We start from the raw sequence: 12,174 nt of genomic DNA on the forward strand, positions 1-12,174 counted from the left end.
TGGGAGACAGAGTGGCCTGGCGTCTGCAGACCAGAGGGAATACTAACACTCGGTGTCCATGACCGACGACTGCTGCTCCAGGCCTCAGTTTCCCTGCTAGTAACCTGAGAAGCATCATTCTCATCACTAGGGAATGTTGGACTTCAGAAACTCTTGAATAAATGAATTAAAAAAAAAAGAATGCAGTGCCCAGGATGTGTCATCAAGTACATAACGCTATCACCATATCATCTTATTTTGGATTTTTTTCTTTTTCTTTTTCTTTTTTCTTTTCTTTCTCTTTTCTTTTTTCTTTTTTTTCTTTTCTTCCTTCCTTTTTTTTTTTTAATTTTTTTTGCCTAGGGAACACATACTCATGAGAGAGAAAAAAAATCAAATAATGACAAAGAAACAGCTATTTAGAAGTTTCCTGAGAGACGTACATGGATATTTATTTATTTATAAAGACTGTGTGTGTGTGTGTGTGTGTGTGTGTGTATGTGTATGTGTTTGCTCCATGATGAAACTACCTGACAAAGGCAGAAGAAGAGATTAGACTCCCTCTTTCTGTAGACTCCCTGTAACTCAATTTTTTGTATGTGGATGCTGGGAACTGAACCCAAGTCCTCTGCAACTGCAGCAAGTGTCTTCACAGCTGAACCATCTCTCCACCACTATATATAAATTCCTGGGGATTTTTTGTTATTGTCTTTTTAAATTTTATTTTATTTTCATTTTTGAGATAGGATCTCCCTGTGTAAGCCTGGCTGGCCTGAAACTCACTGAGTCCTTCCCAACCCTGCCTCCTGAATTCTGGGCATAAACTCATGAGCCACCATACCCGCACATGCACTCCATATGGAGTCAGAGGGTAACTGGTGGGGGTCAGTTCCCTCCTGCACAGGTGGGGTGAAACGGAAGTGCTCAGGCTGGGCAGCAAACTCCTTACCTGCTGCGCTGTCTCTTACACACTCCTGCCTTAACTAGATTCTTTAAAGGATGTTCTGAGGATTAGGGGTTGAATCCACACAGGTGATTGTGGATTCAGAGATGGTGCAGAGACGTATACACACAGGCAAAACACCAGTACATATTTTTTTTAAAGAACTTTAATATATAAATGACAGTAAAGTGGTGGTTCACCTGTATTTTGTTCTGTAACTTTTATTCTTTTATGAAGAAAAACATAAATGAGCCTATTTATCACACATATTTTTTATTTTCATTTATTTATTTATTTATTATTTTTGTTTGTTTGTTTTTGATACAGCACTTTTCCATGTAGCCCTGACTGTCCTGAAACTCTGTTGACCAGGCTGGCCTCGAACTCAGAAATCCACCTGCCCCTGCCTCTGCCTCCCGAGTGCTGGGATTAAAGGCGTGTGCCACCACTGCCCGACTTGGTTTTGGCTTTTCTTTTAACATAGTCTTGCTAAGTTGTTCATTTTGCCCTCAAATTTATACTCCCGCCTTGGCCACTTAAGTGCTATGGATATAGGCAGGCACCACTATACCTGGCTTAATTAATTAATTAATTAAATTCTCCTGGGACAGTGTTTCCATTTGTCCAGGCTGGCTTTCAACAGTCCATGTAGCTCAGGCATGTCCTCACTCCTGCCTCCCTCCACCCCCACCCTTCCCCCTCCCTCAGCCCCCTTCCCCCCTCCCCCCCCAGTAACTGAGATTAAAAGTCTAAAATACTATCTCTGGTCATATTTGTTTATTTGTTTGTATCAGGTTTTAGACTGGAACTGATTAGCTCAGGACAACCTCCAGCTCACGATCCTCCTGCCTCAGCCTCCTGAGTGCTGGGATTATAGGCATTGTAGGCATGTACTACTATGACTGGCTTTGCTGGAGTATTTTTGTTTTATTAATTTTATGACATTTGTTTATTTATTCATTCTCTCTGTGTGTGTCTGTCTGTCTGTCTGTCTCTCTGTCTACACACATTCCATAGCTCATGTGGGAGTCCGTTCTCTCCTTCTACCATATGGGTTCCAGGTTTTGAACTCAGGTTGCCAGGTTTGGCGTGAAACCCTTCACCTGCTGAGCCATACAGCCATACAGCCATACAGCCAGCCCTGTGTCAACCTTTCTGTGTCTTTGCCACCCTCCAAAATGAAACACGAAAAAGACAAAGATCAAGGGAAATTGTACTTCAGCCCAGTCAGGCTCCTCCGAGGCAGCCACCACAGCCGGTTTCCTGGGGATTATTCCAGAGCCTCCGAGAGCCATGTTGTGTCTTTATTAATAGCCGGCTGTAGTAGTAGTGGAAACTTGAGCGGCGCCGACGTCAGGACTGTGAGTCACCCAGGCCTGGCACGGACCTGGCTCCCTCTGGCCCTGTGTAAGACGATGCTGTTCTCAGAACCTCAGTTTCCTGCTCCACGGAGCTGGAGATAAACCCTGACATTATGGGCATCTGGAAGGGGGCAGTGTGAAGTCCCCTGCTCTGGCTAGGATTAGAGCAGATTGTAGAGCATGGAGAGTGTCTCCAGCAACCTCTGCCCCCAAGTCTGTCCCACAGGTGAAATGGCTCTTGGGTCTAGGAAGGAGCTCTAGCGTATGAGGGAGGAGGGCTAGGGTGCTGACCTTTGGTTCTGAGGGAGGAGGGCTGGTGCTTGAACCCTTGAGTCTCAGGGAAGAGAAGCGGATGCCTGAATTCCTGAGTATGTGGGAGTCCAGACCTCTGGATTTGAGAGAGAAGGGGTTGATGTGGAGCCCCAGGTCTGGCTGTGGAAGGCTGGGAAATGGGCTCCTGAGTTTGAGGCAGAAAGCTAAAGTCGGGGTTCGGCTCTTTGAAGGAGGAATGTTGAGGGACTGGAACCCTGGGTCTAGGAGAGGAGGGCAGGGGATCTGGACTCCTAGGTTTAGGGAACAGGGCTAATGCTTGGACTCCTGTATTTAAGGCAGGCTGGGCAAGGCTGTGGAAACAGTCCTGGATTCTGGCCTTCAGCACTCCCAACCCCTAAGGAAGTTCTGAACCCCAGACCAGTTATCCCAGATGGCTTTGAAAAAGCCTCCCCCCCCCCTTTTCCTCTGCTTTCAGGCCTGGCTCTTGGGGGTTCACAATATGTTTTGTCCCCTCTGTCCTGGGACCAGCGCCCGGGAGTCCAAGCCGGTCTAAGTTTGGAAGAGGGAGGGAGGGGACATGAGGTTAGGGGGGTGAGGGAGGCGTGTAGGGGGGACAGGATGTCTCTGTCTCTGAGCTGTCACACACACCTCTGCCCAGAGAAAAGGGAGGGACAAAAGGCCCCGAGAGACAGAACAAAGAGAGACCCAGAGACAACACAAGAGAGCCAGAGAGAAGGAAAGTCAGAGAGGAGAGTGTGGGGGCATCCCATGGGCAGATAAACAGGGGGAGTGTGTAGAGGAGTCAGAGCTGCAGCAAACAGACGCAGGGTAGGGAGAGCGACAGTACCCTGAGGAGATCGGAGAGAGGGATAGGGTGGTAGGAAAAGAGACAGACAGATGAAAAGAAAAAGAGTCACCGTTATACAGAGAGAGTAAAGAAAGAGAAAGTGGGGGAAATAGAAAAGAAAGATAGAGAGAGAGGAACAAGACATAAAAGGGAGAGGGAGAGAGAGATTGGGGGAGATTCAGTAAAGGGAGAGGGAGAGAGAGATTGGGAGGGGAGAGAGATTCAGAAGGAAAGAGAGACTGCCAGAGGCTGTAGAGAAGGGATTGAAGGCTGAGAAGACACAAAAGAAAGAGACAAGGCAATACCGAAGGGGACACACCCCTCAGAGGGTGACAGGGAGCAGGAAGGGAGTCTGTGGAATCTCAGGGGGCTGGGAAGACTGTTTCAGACAGAGTGAGACCAAGGACCCTCCATCACCTCCACCAGCCTCTGCTGGGCAACGACCCATCGGGGTGCAAAGGGTGCCTCAGGCTGGTTCCCCTTTGGGGAGTTCTAAATAAGGGGAGCCTATAAAGGCCAGCTGACACTGGGCAACTCTGAGATGGAGCTCAGGGTCCTGGAGACCCCCGAGGATGGGGACACAGAGGTGAGAGGCCGGATAAAAGGGAGGCAGAGAGACTGAGAGAGCAGGAGGAGACGGAGGGAGGGGGAGGAAGGGAGAAGACTAAAGGCCCAGATTCAAGGAGGCACAATAGTGTAGACCCAAAGGGTCTCTCTCTGGGCTCTGAGTCCCCCAGTGAACAAAGATCACGTGGAGAAGGTGAGGGGTCTGGTGGACTGACCAAAGAAGCCACGGTAGCATGGGTTGAGAACATCGGGGCTGCCTCCCTCAAGTGGAGACCAGACAAAGCCTCAGAGACAAAGACCCCTAATTCTGCTAGGACCCAAAAACAGGTGTCCCCAGGCAGGGTGACTCACCGTGACTCATCCTTCTCTCTAGGGACAGTGACCCCTGTCCTTTGCATCCTAAGCTTGGCTCTGGACCTGGCCTCTGATCTCTCCTGTTGTTCCAAAAGGCCCCAGACTCACCCCTCAGCCACTCACCTCCTTCTCCCCACAGGAGGACACAGCCATGGCCCTGCAGCGGCTCGTGGAGCTGACAGCCAGCCGAGTGACATCCGTGAGAAGCCTGCGCGGACAGTACCGTCTCATCCGAAAGCTAGGTTCCGGGTCCTACGGCCGCGTGCTCCTAGCCCAGCCGCGCCAAGGAGGTGAGTGCAGTCACCAAGGGTGGACTTCAAATTCTCTCATCATGAGACATCTCGAGAGATAACCCAGCCCTGCTGGGAACTCGGAAAGTGCAGAACTCTCTGTGATCTTCTGAGAGGTATAGGTCCCCCCAGAGAGGGCAAATGGCGGACTCCAAGTCTCACATCACACAGCAAGGCAAGAGAACAATTTGAACCGGAATTCATGTCACTATCATGTCCCTTTATCTTATAAGAAATGGAGGAGCAGAGAGGGAAAGACAGTTATACGAGGCAGCACAGCAGGCCAAGGCAAAATGGGAAAGCACATACGAGAAGATTTATTCCAATCCACACTTCACAGATGGAGAGACTTGATTTTCATGAAAATTCTCAGGCTCAGAGAGGTCAAGTGGCTTCCCTAAGAACCCATAGCAGGACAATGATGTCCCACTTTCTCATCTGACCCCATCTTCCTGACAGGTCAAACTGTGGCTCTTAAGCTCCTCCGACGGGACTCAGTCCTGAGGACAACTTTCCTGAGAGAATTCTGTGTGGGCCGCTGCGTCTCTTCACATCCAGGCCTGCTGCAGACCCTGGGAAGACCCCTGCAGACACCCCGATATTTTGCCTTTGCTCAGGAGTATGCACCCTGTGGGGATCTCAGCGGGATGCTCCAGGAGAAGGCAAGGCTGGAAAAGACTGCTCGGGCCCACCTCAGTCCCTCTCCCTAATTCACTGCCCCAGCTAGATCCACCCTGAGACCCCACATGACGCCCCCATTCCTAGTCGTCAACCGTTCCCTGCCTGACCGCAGCACTGATCCATAGGACATCCAAACGCAAACGTGGAGAAGGGCTGGACTGCCATTAGGGTTGGGAATGGATTGGAGCTATTGAGGGGCTGGAGTGTAGACAGCTTTGAGGCTCCAGTTGATGCTGGGATTGAGAGGTGGAAATAGCTGGGGTGGGGTGGGAGGGTTTAAGGTTGATCGTACATAGGTGGGCTGTGGTTGTTACAAGGGCAGGTTGGCACAGGCAGTGTCCACTGGCCAATCTGGGTAGAGTTGAAATGGGGTTTTCTCTAGAAAGGACGCTAGGTCAGGACTGAGCCCAGAAGAGTCTAGCCTCTCTTATTTGGAGATCAGGTGCAGGAGATATTGCAGGGAGGTGCTTGGGCTTGAGATAGAATAAGGGACAGAAATAGGGGTAAGTGAAAGCAAGGAAAAGAGGGAGGGAGGGAGGGAGGGAAGACAGGTGGGTGGATGCTTAAATGGAAGGATACTGAGTGGAGGACAGATGTGTGTAGGGGTGGATGCAAGCATGAATGGGTGGGTGGGTGGATGAATGCATACATGTATGGATAGCTGGATGATTAGCTTGATGTTCAGATGGATCAATTCCTGGATGGGTGAACAGATGTGTGGATACATGGATGAATAAATAGATGACGGCGTGGATGGCTACCTTGATAGCTGTGTGGATGTGTGATGCATGGTTAGGTAGGTATGAATGGACAGATGGATGTATGCTGCCTGGATGCATGGTTAGGAAAGTATGGATGGACAGATGGATGTATGCTTGAATGGTTGCCTGGTTGGCTGGCTGTATGGATGGACAGATGGCTGTATGACTAACTGAGTGGGTGGATGATAGATGAATGATGATGGATGGATGAGTGGCTAGATGGATGATGGATTGATGGGTGAATGGATGGTGGGTGGATGAATGGACGGATGATGGATAGATGGATGATGGGTGGATAGATGATGGGTAGATGGATGGGTGGGTGGATGAATGAATGGACAGATAATGGATGGATGGATGGATGGGTGGATGGATGGGTGGGTGGGTGGATGGGTGGGTGGGTGGATGAATGGACATGGATAGATGGATGATGGGTGGATAGATGATGGGTAGATGGATGGGTGGGTGGATGAATGAATGGACAGATAATGGATGAATGATGGATGGATGGATGATGGGTGGATGAGTGGATGATGGGTAGATGGATGGGTGGCTAGGTGGATGGATGGATGGATGGATGATGGATGGATGGATGGGTGGATGGATGGATGGGTGGATGGGTGGATAGATGATGAAAGGATGGATGAGTGGATAAGTAGATGATGGGTGGATGGATGGATGGATGATGGATGGATGCATGAATGATTGATGGATGGATGGATAAGAAGATAAAAAGGACAAGAAGGAAGCCAAGGAGGATGAGGTGTGGGTATTAGATGTGAAAATAGGATAGTTGCATTGCTGCCTGGATGCAGAGTGGACATGGAGTGGGTGCATTATTTAATATTGTTGTATAGAGCCCTGATTGAACAGTAGGACAGACTGATATGAGGACAGTCTGAGTTAAAGATGAGTTCTACATCAATTTGTGGCTAAGATCAGAGTTAACTACAGGGTTTAGATTCTCACTAAGACATTTAATACCAGCGCTTGGGAGGCAGAAGCAGGTGGATCTCTGAGTTCAAGGCCAACCTGGACTACATAGTGAGATCCTATCACCAGAACAAAAACAAACCCCCCATCAAAACAGAGAGAAGGGGTAGGGAAGGGGAGAGGGACAGAGACAGTGACAGAGAGACACACAGAAGGACACAGAGAAATAAATTCTGATTAAAAGTAGGTTCTATTGGGAGTCAGTGTGTGGAGAGATAAACGGTGGCTAATCTGAAGAACTGTGGGTGTTTGTGGAGATATCAGCTGTCTTTGGGGGCTCTGGGTGGGAGACACTCAAACCTTGAGAGTCAGAATCTTTCAGAATTAAGAGCTGTGTCCAAGATGAGGAAGAAAGCAAGAGGATATGACTTGTTTCCTTTCTTCCCAACTTAGGGCCTCCCAGAGCTGATGGTGAAGAGGGTAGTGGCCCAGCTGGCTGGAGCCCTGGACTTCCTCCATGGCCGGGGGCTAGTGCACGCGGATGTCAAGCCAGACAACGTGCTAGTCTTCGATCCTGACTGCAACAGAGTAGCCCTGGGTGACCTGGGTTTGACCCGACCTGAAGGCAGCCCAACCCCTGCTCCCCCAGTGCCTCTGCCCACTGCACCACCTGAACTCTGCCTCCTGCTGCCACCAAACACACTGAGCCTGAGGCCAGCTGTGGACTCCTGGGCCCTGGGCGTGCTTCTCTTCTGTGCCGCCACAGCCTGCTTCCCGTGGGATGTAGCATTGGCCCCCGATCCTGAGTTCGAGGCCTTTGCTGGCTGGATGACCACTAAACCCCAGCCTCCTCAGCCACCAGCACCTTGGGACCAGTTTGCACCCCCAGCTCTGACCTTACTCCAGGGACTTCTAGACCTGGATCCTGAGACTAGGAGCCCTCCACTGGCTGTCCTAGACGTTTTAGGGGATGACTGGGGACTGCAGGGTAGTGGAGAGGGATCTGGAAGCCTGGGGGGTGCATCCTACGAAGACGGGGAGGAAGAAGAGGGAGGATCCAGTTTGGAAGAGTGGACAGATGAGGAGGAAGATGAAATCAAAGATGGTGGGAGGATGGAGGCAGATAACAGGGCTTCATGACCAGGTGACAGACAGTGGTCAGAACCGGAGCTCTTGAGGCCACCTGGGAAAGGCAGCGACTGTTACTGGGAGAAGACAGGGGACACACTGGACTTGGGTGTGCACACATCCCCGCTCCCTGCAGTGTACACACACACACACACACACACATCTGAGGACTGAGGGATCCCAACTGTGTGCTGCTGCAACCTCCTTCCCTCCTCCTCTTTCCATCTTCCTTTTGTCTTCTTTCTTCTTTTCTTTCTCTGCTTGATCTCTCTCTCTTCTTCCTCCTCCTCTTCCTCTCCCTCTTCTTCCTCTTCCTCCATCTCCTCCATCTCTTCCTCCTTCTTCTCTTCTTCCTCCATCTTCTCCTCCTCTCCCTCTTCTTCCTCTTCTTCCTCTTCCCCTCCTCTTCTTCCTCTTCCTCCCCCTCCATTTCTTCCTCCATCTCCTCCCCATCCCCTCTTCCATCTTCTTCATCTCCTCCTCTTCCTCTTCCCTTCCAGTTCTTATCATCTTTCCTTCTCCTCCCTCCTCTTTCTCATCTTGATTTTCCTTTTGAGACAATCTTGGGTATCCCATACTGCCCTCAACTGACTACATAGTGGCCTCGAACTTTGGATCCTCCTGCCTCCAATTCCCCAGTACTGGGATTATAGGCGTCCACTTCCACACTATTTTTGAGGTTCTGGGTGTTTTTGAGGATCCTGGGGCTTCCCGCATGCTAGGGAAGGCTTTCTATCGACTGAACCTCTTCCCCAACCCCTGAGCCTCTTCACAGTGAACGTTTCTGTTTCTTCTACAGATACATTTCTGTGCTCTGAAATGTTGAATGCTTATCATGAATTCCGATGGGACCACTCTTCTATAAGAGCCCTGGTGCTCAACCTGTGGGTCGTGGCCCCTCTGGGGGAGCTGAACAACCCTTTCACAGTGGCTGATGTCAGACAGTTACATTATACTTCATACCAGTAACAGCATTACAGTCATGAGGTAGCCATGAAACAATTTTATCATTGGGGAACTATAATAAAGGGGCACAGCGTTAGAAAGGTTGAGAACCATTGTCTAAGACCATGGTGGGGGGGGCCCACCATTTGAGGCACAAAAGCTGAACTTACAGGATCCGATATTATGTTGACCTGACCGTTCCTGGGCTCTGTGTTGGTAGCATTGTGGGAATCGTCACACACACAGAGCAAGAAAAACATGTGTGTACGTACACACACACACACACACACACTACCGCCACCACCACCACACCACTGCCAACAGACACCTGCATGCCTTATATACTCCACCTAGAACTTTTACTTCCATCTTGGCCCTCAGAAACACCCCCATCCCTGAAGCCCACCCAGATATCTATGTCTACTCTTCCTGTCCTTGGCACAAACTGCTGGGACCGGCTTTGGTTTCCTCACTTCTAGACCCTTCCATCTTCTGTTTCCACAGAGCCCCAGGTTCTCTGGCTATCAATATCCCAGCTCCATCTGTCTCCAGGGACCCGTCAATCCTGAGAGCCAGCACTGGTTCCGTGGCTCTTCCTTTTCCCCCAGACAGTACACAGACTCTAGTCCCATGTGGCTGGAGTCCCCAGCACCCAGCAGAGGGGCAGGAACTAGAAACATCACAGGAATTTATACTTAAAAAAAATTCAAGTTTTCCTATATCCCAGGATGTCCTCTCATTAGGTGGCAGAGGGTGACATCAAACTTTTTTTTTATTTGATATATTTTTTATTTACATTTCAAATGATTTCCCCTTTTCTGGCCCCCCCACTCCCCAAAAGTCCCTTAAGCCCCCTTCTCTCCCCCTGTTCTCCCCCCCCTTTCCACTTCCCTGTTCTGGTTTTGCCCTCTACTGCTACACTGAGTCTTTCCAGAACAAGGGGCCACTCCTCATTCTTCTTGTACCTCATTTGATGTGTGGATTATGTTTTGGGTATTCCAAGTTTCTGGGCTAATATCCACTTTTTAGTGACATCAAACTTCTGGTCATCCTTCGTCCACCTCCCAAATGCTGGGATTGCAGGCCCATGCTATTTATGATGGAGATTCGTACAGTGCTGGAGATGTGAGTTTCCAGGGGTTCGTGCAGGGAAAACAAACCCTGCAGGCAGAACTGCAGCCCCAACCAGGAATCTACACTTTCTAGATTTAAAAGTGAGTTCACTACTTGCACCATGGTCCCCTGGACTGGACTTGGGAACATGAAAAGGACCTTGAGGACAAAGACGGTGGGTAGGATGGACGACTGCTGTTGAAAATTTTGCTAATTTAGCGATGAATCTTAGGTAAGGTACTGACCTCGGGGCACGCTGGGTGAAGGGTCCAAGGGGCCTTTGCAAGTGTGTGACCTTTGCGACTGTTTTTTGTAAAACTAAAAATATTTACAAAATAAAAGTGTATTTTGGACAATAAAATGAACCCGCGTGGTTCTCAGTGTTTTAAACCCAACAGCTGTCCCCAAGGGGAACAGTCATCTTTGATCCCCAGTTGCTCCACCACCTGTTTCCGGTCCCCAGTCTGAGGTCATTTCTCGTGACATCATTTTAGAATCCTGTCGTAGTTTGTTCCTAAACAGGACCCCAGCGCATGGCTCCTGGACACGCCTCTCAAAAGATTTGTGTTTGTCAACCTGGCGCCAGAGGCAGGAGCCAGGGAGCAGAGCAGACGGGGTCAGATTAAAGAAAATACGAGAGCTTTTGGGGGAGGAGACCAGAGGCTGCACCCCTAGATCTGGAAGAAGGTTCAAGATCCCTGGGTCAGACAGAGGAGCACTGGATCCCTGGGTTTGAGGAAAGCCGTTTGGGTCCCGGGATTCTGGGTCTGAAGGAAGATGGCTGGGTTCTAGACTCCTGGGCCCGAGAGAGGAAGGCTGCCCTGGACCCTTGAGTCTGAGGGACGGGGGCTAGGAGAGGGGATCTTGGATATAAGGGAGAAAGGATGGTCCCTAGACCCTCCCTAGTCTGAGAGAGGAGATTCTTCCATCCGAGGAATGAAGGCTGGAGTGTGGGCTCTGAAAGAAACTCTAAAAGTTTGCACTTCTGGGTGTGATAGAAGGCTTCCCGGACCCTTGGGTCTGAGGGAGGAGAACTGAGCCCCACTGACTTGGATCAAACACAGCCAGTACTAGGACTCAACACACGATGTCGCTCTGCCCCCAGGGGGGGGGGCAGAAGGGGCGGGGCAGAGGGCGGGGCTTTACGACCCCCCAGAGTGAGGGCGGGACTTGCTCCTGAGCAGTCTGATGCTGGCAGGAACCCCCGAAGTGCAGGGCACTAACTGCAGTAGGCAGAAAGGGGTCAGACAAGCCTTGGAGAAGGCAAGGCCTGGAGCGCTGAGCCCAGGTCAGAAGTAGGGCAAGGTTAACCGGCCTGAGGGAAGGCTGCAGTTGAACAGGAAAACAGGTGGCAAGAGTCCTGGCCCCTCGACAGGACGAGAGACACCTTGAAGCAATCGTGGGCTTTAGTGTTTGGGACAGAATCCAAGGCCCGAGTTGTGTGAGTTTTAGAAGTTCCTGGTACAGTAATAAGTTATGGTTTGAAGTCCTAGTCTGAGGGAGGAGGGCTGAGGGCCGGACCCCGGGGGTCTAAGGGAGGAGGGCTGCCGTCTGGAAGCTTGGGTCTGAAGGAGGAGGGCTGAGGTCTGGGACCTTGGGTCTGAGGGTGATTGGTTGGGGCCTGGAGTCCTGGATCTGAGGAGGGAGGGCTGGGTCCTGAGCCCGGATTTGAAGGAGGAGGGTTGGGGTCTATTGCTCTGGGTGCTGGGAAGAGAACCAGGGTCTAGAGCCCTGGGTGTAGGGATGAGCTGCTGAGCTGTGAGACTTGGACCACAAAATGATGGAGGGTTACAGGCTTGGGGACAGGTCCAAGTGGCAGCTTCAGGCAGGCCCCCGGTGTCCCAAGTGTGTAGAGCCCCACCCTTCCCTGGAGGCAGAGAGCACCTGTTTTCTCCTTGGAGAGAAGCTGCCCATCCACTCTGGGCCCAAGTCTGTTTGCTTTGGAAACAAGATGGGGGTGTCTCGATGACTTGGTTCATCTTTCACCCTCAGGCCAGCC

The 12,174-nt window shown here is 50.7% G+C and overlaps 1 protein-coding gene across 1 annotated transcript; it reads left to right on the top strand.

Moving 5' to 3' along the window:
• The first annotated feature begins 3,944 nt into the window (after positions 1-3,944).
• Positions 3,945-8,129, top strand: Sbk3 (SH3 domain binding kinase family member 3). Its single transcript, XM_052180368.1, has 4 exons — positions 3,945-3,989; positions 4,464-4,614; positions 5,074-5,276; positions 7,443-8,129. The coding sequence occupies exons 1-4, from the start codon at positions 3,945-3,947 to the stop codon at positions 8,127-8,129; spliced, it is 1,086 nt and encodes a 361-aa protein (XP_052036328.1).
• The last annotated feature ends 4,045 nt before the right edge of the window (positions 8,130-12,174 follow it).

Source organism: Apodemus sylvaticus, chromosome 1 (genome assembly GCF_947179515.1).
Source record: "Apodemus sylvaticus chromosome 1, mApoSyl1.1, whole genome shotgun sequence".
Taxonomy (NCBI): domain Eukaryota; kingdom Metazoa; phylum Chordata; class Mammalia; order Rodentia; family Muridae; genus Apodemus; species Apodemus sylvaticus.

Bases quoted from the DNA above. Each gene is read 5' to 3' on its own strand.
- Sbk3 (XM_052180368.1), top strand. From the start codon at position 3,945: ATGGAGCTCAGGGTCCTGGAGACCCCCGAGGATGGGGACACAGAG. The intron at 3,990-4,463 runs GTGAGAGGCCGG...TTCTCCCCACAG, and splicing joins CCGAGGATGGGGACACAGAG to GAGGACACAGCCATGGCCCT. The intron at 4,615-5,073 runs GTGAGTGCAGTC...TCTTCCTGACAG, and splicing joins AGCCCAGCCGCGCCAAGGAG to GTCAAACTGTGGCTCTTAAG.